The sequence below is a fragment of the Uranotaenia lowii genome, chromosome 2 (assembly GCF_029784155.1).
Source record: "Uranotaenia lowii strain MFRU-FL chromosome 2, ASM2978415v1, whole genome shotgun sequence".
Classification (NCBI taxonomy): domain Eukaryota; kingdom Metazoa; phylum Arthropoda; class Insecta; order Diptera; family Culicidae; genus Uranotaenia; species Uranotaenia lowii.
The window spans coordinates 258,379,852-258,398,436 of NC_073692.1; the positions used below are offsets into that span (position 1 = coordinate 258,379,852).

Consider the following 18,585-nt stretch of genomic DNA (forward strand, 5'->3'; position numbering starts at 1 on the left):
GTTACGGGTACCTCCGAAAAGAAGCGGCAGCGGAAGTGGTTCTGAAAGCGGCCCCACGCTACTCCATAGAGTACTTAAGTATACATAAGATTCGGTACTTAGGAAGAAAGTGAAAGTGACTTTAAAAACAATTGTGTAAAACCATAAATTTGCTTGTCGATAAATAAAACAATGAATTTCATCATTAAGAGATTGTTTTTGTCATAAAAGATGAAAAAACTCCATTGAATCGGATCAATAAAAAAGTAAACAAAACAAATTCCAATAGGATATTTTTCCTAAATTCAGTGGCTTTAAAATTTACATCACTTTCATATTACACGTTGCATAATTTTACAGGCGTGTAATATTCAACTCGCACTGAAAATTCCGTCATATATGATGCTTCTTTTTATTTACATCATATGTGATCTAATTTTCCAGATTTTTTTGGTTGTGTGTATTCAATATACAGCTATAAAGTAATTCTCTAGTTTTAACTTTACTTATATTAAGTTAAAACTACACAGAAAAAAATTATGACTATTACGTGTCATGGAAAATGATTGCCTGTAAAAAAATACAACCTGTAATTCCTAATTAACGTAATTTTCAATGAATTCATCTAAAAATAAATAAACAGACATTTAAAATTACAGTAAATGTCCTGTAACAAAAAGGAGCATGACATTGACAGTGATTTTACAGGTTCAAACCAAATTACGTGTCATAAAATAATACGATGTTCAATAATTTTCAATTGCACATTAGAAAATTCAAGTGTATTTGGCATCTCAGTTAGCTAAACAGTCAAAATCAGCAAGCGAGGACTTGTTTGTCGCAGCAGTTAGTTGTTTACTCCAATTAGCTTTTTTATAACCTCATTATGGATATGCATATGCACTTCATTCAGTATAGCATATGCACTTCATTCATTAGTTGTTTTGTTTGCAGCAATACGGGTATAAAACGGAAAGGTAAGTGTTTTGAAGGAAAAATATATTTTTAAAAGTTTTTAAAATGACCAATGAAATTTAATTTTCAGTAGCTTTAATCAGCCTCCAAGAACATGACTTTCGATGTGACCCTTGCAGTGGGCATTTGCTTTGGAGGAAAATGTTTTGCAGGTAAACACATCATTTGTTTAAAATTCATGTTTTGAAAGTAAAAGAAACTTTCTTTTGCTGAAATTCAGGTAACAATACAGTCACAGTAGTGCTTTTAAAAATTTGATATACCTAATACCAATTTCTGAGAAGGTTGTTTGAATACAAATTTAGAATTCTATTTGTTCAACATTCAACTAAATTTTTACTTTAGCTTCAAACCAATTCGTGCAATGCCAACCATCGCTCGAGTACTTCTAATATGAAAGTACCATGGTTAAGTGCAACTAGTGTGACATTTATGACTACGATAAAGGGGAACTGAAGTTCAGTGACATTATAACTCTGTTTTGGCAAGCATTAAAGCTCATATTCCTCAGTACTTACGAACATTTTTTCCAGGTAATTTGATCGCCTTACTCCCTGTGATAAATGCTTCGCGAAAAATAAAAGCCAAGTGAGCCGAATGAAGGGTATCTACGGCATTTTTTCAGGCTTAGGCCAAATGATAACCGGCAACTTTACTTGTAAAAAAGGTTTCACGATGCCATGCACAAATCCTCGGAACATATTTTGACAATCCAGAAGATTGTTCTCCAAGGTGAAAACTATGCACAAGGATTTCTTAGAAGTTTTCATTTCCAAAGAATTGTTTGCATAATTACCTCCATCCTTGATGATTTTTTTCTTCAATGAATCGTAGGAGAATATCCGTAACTGGTCGAAACACTGATACTGAAAATGTTAAATTTTCAAGAACAAAAAAGATAATCCACAAGTTCACCTCAAAGGGAGAAAAAAGTTCAAGTTCAAAATCAAATTCGTTTGAATCATCGATCAAAATATCTAAACATAACATTTTAAAAGGATTCAATTTTTTTAAATCGATATATCGATATAATTGCACACTCCTTTTTCAAAACTCAAAATTAAGTAGTTTTGGTTCAAACAGCACTTCAGTGGCACTCCTCAACTTTGAGTTTGGCTGGGCAATCGCAAAACTAAGTTCTGATAGGCATACTCAATACTAAGTTCGGCAGCCAAACTAAAATTTACCTTTTTATTTGAGGGTTGTTTATTTTGAAGAAATTTAAAGATGGTTAAAAATTTTTGTACCCGGATGTCGCTGTTCCGGTACATTGCATTGCAACTACAGAGCGGTGGAAAGTTTGATAATCCCGGTCAAAGAAAACTTCCGGATGTTACTTCCCACGGGAAGTGAATAACATCCGGAAGTTCCCGGACATTCCAAACCACTCTCCATATGATGACAATGAAGGACATTCCATTCTGACGTTCCTTCATGTCTTCCGGTAATTGTTCCGGAAAGACAAAATTATGCGTCGTGTTCGTTGGTTGCTGTTACAGTTCGAAATGAACTCGCTAAGTGTTTTCAGTCCAACAAAACGAGTTAAATTTTTAGTTCATATGGTCTATCAAATAATATTCTTATATATATATATATATTCATAATATAGCATTTTTGTGACATTTGAAAGTACCACCAAAGAATGTTATTAACTTTTTTAACTTTTTGATTATTGGCTTCAGTTTGATGATTTGCACAGCTAAAGTGTTAACCATTGGAATCTTTACTTTAAATCATAAGAAATTTGTTTTATATAACTCTATTTATTGTATCAATGAAAGAAATCCTAAGGGTAAATGGTCGCAGTCACTGAACCATCCTCTGTTACAATTTAGACGTTTAGTAGTATACGAAAACTAGCGTGTATGTCATTATATTTTGAAATTGTTTTCGATGGAATTTCAAGGAATTCGCTCCATTCGGTATCTAATCCAATCAAAAATTCGCCAGATTTGCACTAATAATTTTATTTTTTTACTTCAAGCTAACACGAAATAAGCCGTTAAAGAAAACAAGAATGAGGTCCTTAGGCACGACTTCCGGCTGCTGGTGTACAATCCGAAGTCATCGAATTCTCTGTCTGGTAAGCTCCGTTTGAATCGTTTAAATTTATGTAATTATTCGGAGATTGACATTTATCTCATCAACCTTTCATCTAAAACGTACTTCTTTAAATTTTCTTGCAAACACAGTTTCCGTTGCGGAATACTTCCTGTCTGTTGACGTGAACGAATGTTACAGGACAACATTTCCTCTGGGAGTTTCTTCTACGCTATAATTCATCGTCTCTGCGTTCAAGGCCAAAGTAGACCCGGTTTAGGATGCCGACATTAACGGGTTGGAGATGAGATGGATTGCACTGAAATCGAGACCCGGATGAAAGTTGGTAAGACAGCGATAAATGTTATACTTTTTCTCCTAAATTTTATAAACAATTACATTATTGACAGGTTTCGGTCGAGGAGCCTCCCAAAAAGCAACATTCAAGCAAGTAGTCCCGGGCTGAGCGGTTGAGTTCAAACCGTTGGCTGATGGATAAATAGTGTTGAATACAAGAGAATACACTACACGACTGATTTGTGACTAAGTTTAATTTTTTGTTGTAAAATTTAAAGAGAATTTGTAGAGAAAATAGTTTACAAATTTATAAGTTAAAGTTAAGATAAAATGCTCATTATTGTTATTCATATTGTAGATAATATTGGTTTTTAATGAAATTCTACTGTAAATGATGCATACGGATATTTACATGATTAATATTGTATAATTACTTGTAGAAACACGATTCTTGTCAAACCGTTATATTGCAAAAATTAGAGATTCACATGAAATAAGCCAAATTATAACATGAAACTGTAAACTATATAACTGTGAAAAAGTTAGGAAAAGTGTATGTTATGGCTGTGTTAATCATTACGTTGAATAAAATTATTAGATCTCATTATTTTCTTTTACTTTTGCAAAATAATTGTATTCGAAATTTGAATCATTTTCCAACAAAAATCGAACCTAGGCATCAAAATGGCATTACATTTTACAGGCCTGTAATTTCAAAGCAGCCTGTAAAAATCAGCTCACGTAAAAATAAGTGTCAACCTGACAAGCGCTATTTGTAAATTTTATTTTCAAAACTTGAAATGTTTTAACGATCGTCATCACAAGTTTAGTTTTAGTTTAAATAAATTACGCTTCTAAACTATTTGTATCTACCCTTTCCACCTCATTAAACCTTGACATTCGAAGATCAAGCCTTAACCAGGAACATGCGAAAATTTCCCGAGAATAAGAGCTCAGAAAACCGCTCTCCCCTTGAACTTTTCTCAATCGCTCTCTGGGGCACTTGCGAACCATTTTCCAACGTGCGTTTTGCTGCTCGTTAGCTTTTCCTCACCAATCCTTTGCTACGCAAATTTTTCCCGAGATTCGCAGAGATAAGCATGGAAATAAACTCCCTAACATAGCCGATTCAAGATCATCTAGCTAAGCTCTGCACCATAAGATGTACTACACACAGGTATTATTGCTGCAAATCAAATCAGTCCGAACGGACGGATTACGGCGATGAAAAATCTCGTATAAATAGGACCCTGTTAGATCCGAGCAGGACCATTTGGCGGTAGTTGGTCGTGTTCATCCGTGGCGTGAGGTCATTATTACGTGCCGGAATATCGCGTTGAAATTCTCCTTTCAAATCGGGCCTAGCTTAGAAAGTTTCTCGTCAGTCCTTCGGTGGAAAATTTCTACCTTCAGCAGCTTTATTTTGCAAAACCAGCAGCATCTCAAATGTGAGCCAAAAAAAATTATTGTGATTTTACTACCTACTAATTCAAACGGCAGTGTGTAATTTACCTGAAACGGGTAATTTAAGTGCAAATTTTGATGGATTAATTGCAACTGCCTGGCAAAGTGGCGAGGAAAATGGTGCCTTAATTTACGCCGTTAATGAGACGTGATGTGACAAATCTGAAAAGATTAATCAAACCTATAATCTACGTAAAACAGTTGTGTGAAATTTGACTGATTGAAGAAAACTTAAAGAAAATATGTTCAGTTCAGATGAACTAAATTCTACAACGGATGTGATAAAAGTTGAAAAAAATAAAGGTTTCAATCAATTCAGTTTGAAATGTGCCCAACAATGTTGTTACAACAGTTTTACGAAACGGGACGCATCAATCAACAACAATGTGATAGAATAACCAAATAACAAGTTAAGCATAAATCAGTTTTGAATAAAAAAATAACGTACCCGAAGTTGACAATTTTTAGTCTGTGCAAGCGGATAGTGAAGAACATAATAACATTTTTAAAACAGAAACAATATGAAAACATAGAAATTAGTTGTGTTCCAAAAGTGTGCAATATGCAACATATTTTCCTACCAATAAAAGTTAACCAAGTGCCGAATTTCAATTGGTTAAAATCAATAAAAAAAAATCAGCTGATCGATACTAAATATGACACGTTACATCAAGCGGCTTCAAACACCTTTTCAAACATCAAATTCCATAAACTTGTATCAAATTCAAGATATTTGAAACCTAAATTAGAATCGGAATTCAGAATTGAGAATTGGGATTTTCAATTGTAAATTTGATTATGAATTCTGAATCCAGGTTCTGAACTCAGAATTTGAATTCTGAATCTGAATTCTGAATCTAAATTCTGAATCTAAATTCTTAATCCAGGTTCTGAATCTAAATTCTGAATCTGAATTCTGAATCTGAATTCTGAATCTGAACTCTGAATCTGAATTCTGAATCTGAATTCTGAATCTGAATTCTGAATCTGAATTCTGAATCTGAATTCTGAATCTGAATTCTGAATCTGAATTCTGAATCTGAATTCTGAATCTGAATTCTGAATCTGAATTCTGAATCTGAATTCTGAATCTGAATTCTGAATCTGAATTCTGAATCTGAATTCTGAATCTGAATTCTGAATCTGAATTCTGAATCTGAATTCTGAATCTGAATTCTGAATCTGAATTCTGAATCTGAATTCTGAATCTGAATTCTAAATCTGAATTCTGAATCTGAATTCTGAATCTGAATTCTGAATCTGAATTCTGAATCTGAATTCTGAATCTGAATTCTGAATCTGAATTCTGAATCTGAATTCTGAATCTGAATTCTGAATCTGAATTCTGAATCTGAATTCTGAATCTGAATTCTGAATCTGAATTCTGAATCTGAATTCTGAATCTGAATTCTGAATCTGAATTCTGAATCTGAATTCTGAATCTGAATTCTGAATCTGAATTCTGAATCTGAATTCTGAATCTGAATTCTGAATCTGAATTCTGAATCTGAATTCTGAATCTGAATTCTGAATCTGAATTCTGAATCTGAATTCTGAATCTGAATTCTGAATCTGAATTCTGAATCTGAATTCTGAATCTGAATTCTGAATCTGAATTCTGAATCTGAATTCTGAATCTGAATTCTGAATCTGAATTCTGAATCTGAATTCTGAATCTGAATTCTGAATCTGAATTCTGAATCTGAATTCTGAATTCTGAATCTGAATTCTGAATCTGAATTCTGAATCTGAATTCTGAATCTGAATTCTGAATCTGAATTCTGAATCTGAATTCTGAATCTGAATTCTGAATCTAAATTCTGAATCTGAATTCTGAATCTGAATTCTGAATCTGAATTCTGAATCTGAATTCTGAATCTGAATTCTGAATCTGAATTCTGAATCTGAATTCTGAATCTGAATTCTGAATCTGAATTCTGAATCTGAATTCTGAATCTGAATTCTGAATCTGAATTCTGAATCTGAATTCTGAATCTGAATTCTGAATCTGAATTCTGAATCTGAATTCTGAATCTGAATTCTGAATCTGAATTCTGAATCTGAATTCTGAATCTGAATTCTGAATCTGAATTCTGAATCTGAATTCTGAATCTGAATTCTGAATCTGAATTCTGAATCTGAATTCTGAATCTGAATTCTGAATCTGAATTCTGAATCTGAATTCTGAATCTGAATTCTGAATCTGAATTCTGAATCTGAATTCTGAATCTGAATTCGAATTCTGAATCTGAATTCTGAATCTGAATTCTGAATCTGAATTCTGAATCTGAATTCTGAATCTGAATTCTGAATCTGAATTCTGAATCTGAATTCTGAATCTGAATTCTGAATCTGAATTCTGAATCTGAATTCTGAATCTGAATTCTGAATCTGAATTCTGAATCTGAATTCTGAATCTGAATTCTGAATCTGAATTCTGAATCTGAATTCTGAATCTGAATTCTGAATCTGAATTCTGAATCTGAATTCTGAATCTGAATTCTGAATCTGAATTCTGAATCTGAATTCTGAATCTGAATTCTGAATCTGAATTCTGAATCTGAATTCTGAATCTGAATTCTGAATCTGAATTCTGAATCTGAATTCTGAATCTGAATTCTGAATCTGAATTCTGAATCTGAATTCTGAATCTGAATTCTGAATCTGAATTCTGAATCTGAATTCTGAATCTGAATTCTGAATCTGAATTCTGAATCTGAATTCTGAATCTGAATTCTGAATCTGAATTCTGAATCTGAATTCTGAATCTGAATTCTGAATCTGAATTCTGAATCTGAATTCTGAATCTGAATTCTGAATCTGAATTCTGAATCTGAATTCTGAATCTGAATTCTGAATCTGAATTCTGAATCTGAATTCTGAATCTGAATTCTGAATCTGAATTCTGAATCTGAATCCCGTCCGGGCCCGTCCGGAGTATACGTGTTCACCACATGTAGACTTCGGACCAACCAGATTTCATTGTATAGGTTAAGGTAGTGCCACCTCTATCCCGGTACTACTTCTCCTAAATAATGAAATGTTGCAGGGTAAAGTATGGTGTACGTTAATAAGTTTCCTCGCAAAAATGCTCTTTCGCTCTTTTCAACATCTGTAAATTTTCTTCTCACTTTTCTATCCATCTTTATCAATTTCAAAACTACTTTTCACCGATATGCCGAAAAATAAATTTACAAAATTAATTAACGGTGGTTAACTTATCTTAAGAATCTGAATTCTGAATCTGAATTCTGAATCTGAATTCTGAATCTGAATTCTGAATCTGAATTCTGAATCTGAATTCTGAATCTGAATTCTGAATCTGAATTCTGAATCTGAATTCTGAATCTGAATTCTGAATCTGAATTCTGAATCTGAATTCTGAATCTGAATTCTGAATCTGAATTCTGAATCTGAATTCTGAATCTGAATTCTGAATCTGAATTCTGAATCTGAATTCTGAATCTGAATTCTGAATCTGAATTCTGAATCTGAATTCTGAATCTGAATTCTGAATCTGAATTCTGAATCTGAATTCTGAATCTGAATTCTGAATCTGAATTCGAATTCTGAATCTGAATTCTGAATCTGAATTCTGAATCTGAATTCTGAATCTGAATTCTGAATCTGAATTCTGAATCTGAATTCTGAATCTGAATTCTGAATCTGAATTCTGAATCTGAATTCTGAATCTGAATTCTGAATCTGAATTCTGAATCTGAATTCTGAATCTGAATTCTGAATCTGAATTCTGAATCTGAATTCTGAATCTGAATTCTGAATCTGAATTCTGAATCTGAATTCTGAATCTGAATTCTGAATCTGAATTCTGAATCTGAATTCTGAATCTGAATTCTGAATCTGAATTCTGAATCTGAATTCTGAATCTGAATTCTGAATCTGAATTCTGAATCTGAATTCTGAATCTGAATTCTGAATCTGAATTCTGAGTCTGAATTCTGAATCTGAATTCTGAATCTGAATTCTGAATCTGAATTCTGAATCTGAATTCTGAATCTGAATTCTGAATCTGAATTCTGAATCTGAATTCTGAATCTGAATTCTGAATCTGAATTCTGAATCTGAATTCTGAATCTGAATTCTGAATCTGAATTCTGAATCTGAATTCTGAATCTGAATTCTGAATCTGAATTCTGAATCTGAATTCTGAATCTGAATTCTGAATCTGAATTCTGTAAATTTATTTTTCGGCATATCGGTGAAAAGTAGTTTTGAAATTGATAAAGATGGATAGAAAAGTGAGAAGAAAATTTACAGATGTTGAAAAGAGCGAAAGAGCATTTTTGCGAGGAAACTTATTAACGTACACCATACTTTACCCTGCAACATTTCATTATTTAGGAGAAGTAGTACCGGGATAGAGGTGGCACTACCTTAACCTATACAATGAAATCTGGTTGGTCCGAAGTCTACATGTGGTGAACACGTATACTCCGGACGGGCCCGTCCGGAGTATACGTGTTCACCACATGTAGACTTCGGACCAACCAGATTTCATTGTATAGGTTAAGGTAGTGCCACCTCTATCCCGGTACTACTTCTCCTAAATAATGAAATGTTGCAGGGTAAAGTATGGTGTACGTTAATAAGTTTCCTCGCAAAAATGCTCTTTCGCTCTTTTCAACATCTGTAAATTTTCTTCTCACTTTTCTATCCATCTTTATCAATTTCAAAACTACTTTTCACCGATATGCCGAAAAATAAATTTACAAAATTAATTAACGGTGGTTAACTTATCTTAAGAATCTGAATTCTGAATCTGAATTCTGAATCTGAATTCTGAATCTGAATTCTGAATCTGAATTCTGAATCTGAATTCTGAATCTGAATTCTGAATCTGAATTCTGAATCTGAATTCTGAATCTGAATTCTGAATCTGAATTCTGAATCTGAATTCTGAATCTGAATTCTGAATCTGAATTCTGAATCTGAATTCTGAATCTGAATTCTGAATCTGAATTCTGAATCTGAATTCTGAATCTGAATTCTGAATCTGAATTCTGAATCTGAATTCTGAATCTGAATTCTGAATCTGAATTCTGAATCTGAATTCTGAATCTGAATTCTGAATCTGAATTCTGAATCTGAATTCGAATTCTGAATCTGAATTCTGAATCTGAATTCTGAATCTGAATTCTGAATCTGAATTCTGAATCTGAATTCTGAATCTGAATTCTGAATCTGAATTCTGAATCTGAATTCTGAATCTGAATTCTGAATCTGAATTCTGAATCTGAATTCTGAATCTGAATTCTGAATCTGAATTCTGAATCTGAATTCTGAATCTGAATTCTGAATCTGAATTCTGAATCTGAATTCTGAATCTGAATTCTGAATCTGAATTCTGAATCTGAATTCTGAATCTGAATTCTGAATCTGAATTCTGAATCTGGATTCTGAATCTGAATTCTGAATCTGAATTCTGAATCTGAATTCTGAATCTGAATTCTGAATCTGAATTCTGAATCTGAATTCTGAATCTGAATTCTGAATCTGAATTCTGAATCTGAATTCTGAATCTGAATTCTGAATCTGAATTCTGAATCTGAATTCTGAATCTGAATTCTGAATCTGAATTCTGAATCTGAATTCTGAATCTGTATTCTGAATCTGAATTCTGAATCTGAATTGTGAATCTGAATTCTGAATCTGAATTCTGAATCTGAATTCTGAATCTGAATTCTGAATCTGAATTCTGAATCTGAATTCTGAATCTGAATTCTGAATCTGAATTCTGAATCTGAATTCTGAATGTTATTTAAAATTTAAAATTTTTTCACAAGGGATTAACCTGTTGTTTTCAATCTCATGGGAAAATTCAAATTACATTTTAATTACATACATTAAAAAGTTCACACTGATTTAAAAATTTAATCACTAGTCTTTCCTTTTTTGGTTGTTCTCCAGTTTATCTGCGAAGCTACCACTAGGTACCCAGTATGTTAATGGTAGATTTTTATGGAAAGGTAACATTACATGGCTTAAACAGTGAGCGAAACAATAATAGTACCACTGTGTGTTTCGTTTGTTATAACGAATGGTTGAAAATCGTTGAAATTTTCTTCTACAATTTCTTTGAAATTGTTCAACGATTGAGCACAAGTTTACTTTTTTTGTATAACGCAATTGGCGTTAGGATCAAAAATATGATACAAAAAAGTGCGGAATAAGAATAGTACCATTTATGATTTACTACAAAAATCAAGATTATTTTTTAAAATTAACCGTGTAAAAGTGAATAATAATGCCTCTACGAGCTATTTTTTTTAAAGATTCATCTTTCGAGGATATGATGGCTAGCATCTTACAAATGCTAAAACCACCAACCATCAGAAAGTGACTATGGGAGCCGTGACCGGGATTTAATCTCCTGACCGTTGGCTAAGAAGACTTGAAAGCTGTCCTCTACGCCACGGGCTGCGGTTGCAATTTTTGTTTGTTTGGTAACATATCAACGCATCACATGTTAATCCCAATGGTTAATTGTATACAAAGCAAGTCTATTAAAATTGCATTTCAAAAGACTACACAAACTAAACTGTTGAACGCAATTAAAAATTTTCTTCTGAATAAATCCCAAGATGCATAGAATTCATAGAAATAACGGTTGAACGTCCTGATAACGCCGATCAGTGCACTATTAGCGCCGTAGTTGTTCTGACGAAGAGGACTATCTTGCTGTTAATCAGAATTGAAACCAATTTTCGTATTTCCAGGATAAATTAAGGTGTGCTGAATGAGTTTGGTCAAGAAATGAGTACTTGTTACAGCGTGATCGCCTTGAAAATTCAAAATCCACCTAATCAAACAATTTGAATTGCATCAAGGTAACTAAAAGTAAATTTTGTGGTCCGATAATCAAAATAATGTTGTACTTTTCGATGACAACCATCCGGTCTAGCATTATTATTGTTATGATTTGCAATTGACCAGGAAGTTAAGATGAGCAGAAACTTCGACGGTGGTATATACTTGTGCTCGTCAGTTTTTGCAATTCCAGAAAAGCTTCCTTCAGCGTGAACTCCACCAGTACTGTGTTGAAAAACTAGGTACCGTAAAACGGGGTAACTTTGATCACCGGGGTAACTTTGACCATCAATAAATTTTTCCACATTATCATCAATAACTTAGTCTATAGTTTGGATTTATTTTGAACTTTTTTCTACGTTCGAAAGCCTATTAATTGAGTATCAAATAGAAAAAATTAAGTTTGTATTTCAAACTGTTTTCTGTTAGTAAAAGTGCAATTTCAAAATCTTAAAATATCAATTTTTTCGAAGACTCGTCAATAAACAGCTCTCCTGATGATATCAAAAAGTATTTAGAAGCAAATGGGTGGATGAATGTGAAAAAACAAGTTTTTTTTTGTATAAGTATAGTTATAGTGCTATTTTTATAGTAATTCAATGATAAATTTTTTTATATTTAAAAAGTAAGAACATTTTCCAAGAGTAAGCTTTTATTTGACAAATGGATAGGAATTCTATCAAATGATTAAAGAAAAATGAAAATAGAAATAGTGGGAGGGCCTAAGGGAATGTGTGAAGGTAAAATTTCATTTGTATTTTGAAGCTAAAACTGTTTTGCAAATATCATAATTTTTGCCCCTAAATGTACGTAGCATCATTGTTTTTCTCGATTATATATGTTTTTAGAAGAAAACGTTTAAAAACAAGGTAAAATTGATAAATTAGAATTTGTAAACAATTTTGAAGGTTTTCTGTATCCTTTATGATCAAGATAACTCGTTAAAACCGTCAAAATGGAGACTGATCAATGTAACCCCAAATCATCAATTCCTGAACAGCGAAGAAATCGATCGATTTTGAAATCAAAATTAAAGTAGTCCAATAAATTCCTGCAACCATGTTTTACATTCATAGGAATCCAGTACTGGTTTTAAAAATATGAAACATGCCACATTTCCCTTTATAGGAAAAATAATCGAAAAATATTGAAAAAAGTGATCAATATTACCCCGGATTACGGTACCTCAAAATGATGAATACAGGCATTAATCCGGAAAGCAAAATTGAGATTTAATTTGGTTTTAACTGCAAGATAGTGCTTTAGCATGTACGATTTGAACGTGGAAAAATGGTGGTTTACTGAAAAAAAGTAAAGTTTTTTGAATTCCAATGTTTTTTTCTGATTCAAAATAATCCGTTTGTTTTACCATTTCCCGTCATTATCATGAAGAAATAAAGCAATTTGATAATGTTTGTAGCTATAATGTATAATTCCTTAGTGCTAGGCAAAAACTCTTAAAAATCCCTTTAAACCCTTTGAAATACATACTAGAAAACGACGCGGGTTCATGTCCTTTGGAACAAAATGGACAGAATTGGCCTCATACCAATCCAAAACACCTTCAGAATAGTGGCATGATGCCAAATCTGGAATTCACTTTTCAGTTGTCAAAATGCCGTCCAAGGAAGAAGAGCAGCGTATCAACAATTTGCTCGCGCATCGCGAAAATCCGAGCTACTCGCACGCAAAGCTGGCAAAATCGCTAAAAGTTGCCAAATCAATCGTTACAAATGTAATTAAAGTGTTTGGGGAACGTTTGTCGACAGCCAGGAAGTCTGGATCGGAGGGAAATCGAAAACCGGAAGCCGCTGAGGCGACAAAGAGAGTTGCCGGTAGTTTCAAGCGAAACCCTAACCTCTCTCTCCGAGATACCGCATATAAGCTGGGTGTATCGTCTACAACCGTGCATCGAGCCAAAAAACGAGCCGGACTATCGACTTACAAGAAGGTAGTGACTCCAAATCGCGATGATAAATAAAATACGACGGCCAAAGCGCGATCCCGGAGGTTGTACACGACGATGCTGACGAAGTTTGACTACATGGTAATGGACGACGAAACCTGCGTCAAAGCCGACTACAAGCAGCTTCCGGGACAGGAGTTTTATACGGCAAAATGACGAGAAAGGTATCAGATATTTTCAAGCACATGAAACTGTCAAAGTTCACGAAGAAATATCTGGTTTGGCAAGCCATATGTACCTGTGGCTTGAAAAGCAGCATTTTCATAGCTTCCGGGACTGTCAACCAAGAAATTTACGTGAAAGAGTGTTTGAATAAACGTCTGCTGCCTTTCCTGAAGAAACACGGTTGTTCCGTACTGTTTTGGCATCTTGCCATTACGGTAAAAGGCCATGGAGTGGTACGCCGCCAACAACGTGCAGGTGGTTCCCAAGGACAAGAACCCTCCCAACACGCCAGAGCTCCGCCTAAAAACCTCTGGGTGGAGTTAATATGGACGAACCCTTTGGTCTGACACGTTTACATGAGTAAATTGGAACTTTTAGGTTTGCATGAAAAACTGAATAATTTGTTCTGAAAAATCAACATCTTTTTTTTTCTTTTGCGGAACCAAACCTGCGTATGGATTTTGTGCCAATTTAGAAATTTTTTAAAAGGAATTTTTCGCTTCGCTTTTAACAGGGGATGTCATTCGACATTGAAAAACAAGCGAGGTATTGAATGATCAATGTGGTACAAAGAAGGTGATGAACGAATACGCACACTATTACAGAACTCGGTATTCAAAAAGAAAAAAGGTAAACAAAGCCTACGTCACCTGACAGGAAGTTTTTGTATCCTAGACGAGAATCGTAAACAGCAGAAGGCCATGATTTTTGTCTCTAGTTTTCGCTGTTGGTTGTGTGTTTGGAAATGCAACTGACTTCACGAATAGTTATGGTTACGATGTTTACAAAAAAAAACTTTTACTTACACTTAGCACGGGATTTCCATCGCCACCTGAGATAGGTATACTATACAGGTTGTTGCATGACTTCTTGATTGTCAATGTCAGTTGATTTCATTGTTTACAAATGCCAAAAGACCTGATAAACAACTTTTAAATTTTGTTGGCTAATAAGACACGAAGTAACGGTAAAAAATAACATGGGTGAGTTTTGAACCAAAACATAACTTTTAAGACTCCTGGGATTAGAAATTTAAAAAGGACGATTATTATTATTCGAAAATGTAAAGTCATATTATTGAAAACTTAATGTTAATAGAACAAATATATTCACCACAAGTCTGGACGGATACATTATTTACCCTTCATTTCATGATTTTTTATTTTCCCCTAAAAATCATTTTAAACAGTTAGAAATGGAAGAAAAAAAATTAAATAATTTTTTTTCATACATTAATTGTTGCAAATTTTTTACTTTATGAAACGAAGGGTTAACCTAGATTACAAACAGTCGTGAAAAACTACCTACACCCAAAATTCAGCCTCTGTGCCAATGGCGTGTAGTCAATTACATAGCATCATTGGTACAAGAAGATAACGCGACCGGTGCTGATTCGATTTGCTCCCACCGGCATTAATCTCCCAAGTTAACCGAATTGCGTATGTCTGAAAGAAACAAAATAAAAACGCTTTCACGTCCCTCCCTATCGCATCACAAGACGAAGAAGGATGGAAATAAATACCGGCCAACACCAGGCAGCCAGCGAACCGAGCACTGCGTGTGAATGTAGCAAAAGCAACAACAAAAACATCCTTCTACTTCTAATTCAATCCTTTCAATCCACCGGCAAACAACCACGGCCAAGCTGTGCGTGTGTATGCAGTAAAAGCAACAAAAAAAACATTGCTTCAATTCAATCCATGGGCAAACAACCACGGCTAAGCTGTGCGTGTGTATGTAGCAAAAGCAACAACAAAAACATTGCTTCAATTTACCGGCAAACAACCAGCTGCCAAGCTGCCCGGCTTTAGCAGCTGTGTATATGTAGCGTGTGTATGTAATAGCAGGCAGTAAGCAAAGCACAGTTCTCATTCAATGGGTTTCCCGTTCCTTCACTCCTGTTCCCTTTCCCGTTACCATCGCAAGACAAAGGACTACCTTGAAAGGCGGCCAAACGCCGGGAAGCCACCGTTGTGCGATTTTTTGTGATTGTTCGGTGGCAGAAAGCCTATGACAAATATCCCCCGTCCTTCATGAAGCTCAAATAGCACACTGGTTAGAATGTCGAACTTGCAAAACGATATAATTGGTGATTTGAGTTCGACTCTCCCTACGGGCGCTGTAGTTTATATTTTTATTTTCTTGTTTCTGGGATGAATTATCCAATAGGAAGGAAATCCCATAAAATGTTTTTCTTGTTTCGCTTGAATGTAGTGGTCATGCATCATATTGGTTGGGAGCCGAGTCCTTATGCCAGTTACGGTTTTTCAAACATATCATCTTCGGCACAGTGCACATTTCAGCGCATTATCGGCACAGAGATTTGCTAAATAGGCATTGGATTTTTGCAACCTCTTCTATGGGTGTATATTTTCGTTCAAATAATCCCCGAGTTTGACTGTTTGTTTTTCTCTCCATGTTTTCATTAGAACAATCACAATGGACATCGCCGAAAGAATGAAACAATGGCAGGGGAAAGTGGCCGTCGTCACAGGTGCTAGCGGTGCCATCGGAGCGGCCGTCGCCAAGGAACTTGTGAAAGCTGGAATGATCGTTTGTGCTTTGGCCAGAAGACGTGATAAGGTGGAAAGATTGCGAGCCAGCCTGTTCGATGTGGCGGGAAATCTCAACTGTGTCGAGTGTGACATCACAGTGGAAGAAGATGTTAAACACGCCTACGGATGGATTGAGAGTATTTACGGTGGAGTAGATTTGTTGGTCAACAATGCAGGAATAGTTACCAAATGCCTCCTGACCGAGAAGAACAATACCAAAGATCTGTACACAACTATGGAAACCAACATCATAGGTTTGTGCCTATGCACTCGAGAAGCTGTCAAATCGATGAAGGCCCGTGATGTGAAAGGTCACATCATCAACATCAACAGTATATTCGGTCACAAAGTGCATCAAGCCGTCCCGGGAACGAGGCCACTCAACGGAATGTATCCGGCCTCTAAGTATGCTGTCACTGCAATCACAGAATGCATTCGCCAAGAGCTAATCTACTTAGAAAGCCAAGTGAAAGTGTCCGTAAGTGAATGAGCTGAGCAACCAAACGAGCTACTCAACTGTCGGGGCTGATTTGACTAATTAATCTTAATTTACAAATTTCTCACTTGCAGAGCATCAGTCCGGGTCTGGTGGAGGGTGACATCGTGGCAAATCACACCGCAGCCGGGAACGACCTCGTCAAGTATATGCCCAAGCTGAGGCCAGAAGATGTGGCAGAGGCAGTTCTGTACGCCATCACAACGCCGGAAAATGTTCAAGTAAGAATCTTTTGCCCACACAGAGTTGCGAGTTGCAAAAGCCAACAGGCTGCCGCAGATCAATTCAACAACTCAATTAATCCGCTGATTACTCTTTACAGATCCACGAGCTCGTCATCAAGCCAATGGGCGAATTTCTATAATTATACAAACTGCATTCATCTCGATTAAAGATAAAAATAAATTAGAATGAAATATACATTCAGCGTAGCGTAGATAGCAGCATCCTAAAACATAGAGGATAAGGGACAGGTTTTCAAACGCTTAAGAGTGCTATTATATGTTTCATATTTTATTTTAAGTTTATATTCGCATTAAATACATCGCTAGATACCAATCGACGACAGTTTTCGTTTCACTTTAGTCTTTCTATACTTGAAATAAATCTCAACGTCTTCGAAATACCCATCCATTTAAAATATTATAAATTCAATAGTAGCGGAGCTTTGCGAAAACGTTTAGACATTGTAAGGTAAGTTATGAATGTATGTATGTACGTTTCGTTAAACGGGGCATCATGCAACAGCCGTATAAGAACACATTGAGTAGATCTGGTAATCTGGTATAAAGCCGAGATGTCAAACTTAATGTTACCCTTTACCCCTAAATGTATGCAGCACCCCAATTCTTTTTCTTTTCAAACATTTTTGACAGACAAAATATAAAATTTAATTCGAACAAAACCACAAATAACTGCACTTGGTGCTTTATGCGTTATGACACCACAAATATAAATTTTCATTTGATTTTTCGTTTAATAGAAAGTTTGTTGCAGCTTACCCCTTTTTTCTAGGGTGAAAATCTCATGTTTTTGTAGATTTAAAAAAAACTGGTAAAACCAAAAGTCTGAGAAAAAAATCTAAAAAAACATGCTTCGAAAAAAAGACTGTAGATAATGACCAAAGAATATGTAAAGAAAGTTGTTTAAAACCCGTACTTTTCAGTCAATGAATCGTCGAAACTGTTTAAGTCACACCATATATCATTTGAAAACAAGATTAGAAAGTTGACGTCATTCGACACAATTACGCATCTTTAGATTTTCAACATTCGAAGCAAAGAATTTTTGACGAGTTTTCAAAGGTAACTTTTTTAAAAAAATTTGTGAATTTTCAATTTCTCAGATTTTTTTGCACTTAAATTGAACTTTGTACGGGATTTCGTGCATTTACCAGGAAGGTAATTTCGATTCTAGAGATATAACTTCATTAGCGCTGCGGTACTTCACAAAAACGATGGCCAGAAAATCGTTTGCAGATCAACTTAAGCCTGTTTGAAAGTGAGTATTATATTTATTGTACTAATACGATCTTCAAGTTGCTACCTTACCTTCCCGACATTTCATGCATTTTTTTTCAGGGAAAGTGTTTTGGTAATTGAGTTGTGACTTGTTTACTACAAGGTTTTCTGTTTTACTCTCTTCTTTACCTACAAGTAGACTTCCCAAAATTTTGACCAAGAGAAATTCGCAGTGCAAAAATCTGTTTTGTACAATGAATAAAAGTATTTGAAAAATAAATGAATTATAATTTTTCGAAAGAAATGATTGGTGGTACATACAAGTTTTTGGTAGGAACGAAAGAAAATAATTCGATCGAG

At 34.7% G+C, this 18,585-nt stretch overlaps 1 protein-coding gene across 3 annotated transcripts; it reads left to right on the forward strand.

Annotated features, from left to right (window-relative positions):
- Window positions 1–4,449: 4,449 nt before the first annotated feature.
- Window positions 4,450–17,327, forward strand: LOC129746163 (farnesol dehydrogenase-like). 3 transcript variants are annotated; one of them, XM_055739681.1, is made up of 4 exons: window positions 4,450–4,468; window positions 16,144–16,747; window positions 16,840–16,986; window positions 17,088–17,327. In XM_055739681.1, the coding sequence occupies exons 2-4, from the start codon at window positions 16,154–16,156 to the stop codon at window positions 17,127–17,129; spliced, it is 783 nt and encodes a 260-aa protein (XP_055595656.1). In that variant the 5' UTR covers window positions 4,450–4,468; window positions 16,144–16,153; the 3' UTR covers window positions 17,130–17,327. The 3 variants fall into 3 exon arrangements, with proteins under 3 accessions (XP_055595656.1, XP_055595654.1, XP_055595655.1); XM_055739679.1 differs by lacking the exon at window positions 4,450–4,468 and adding an exon at window positions 4,542–4,739; XM_055739680.1 differs by lacking the exon at window positions 4,450–4,468 and adding an exon at window positions 5,051–5,164.
- Window positions 17,328–18,585: the final 1,258 nt, after the last annotated feature.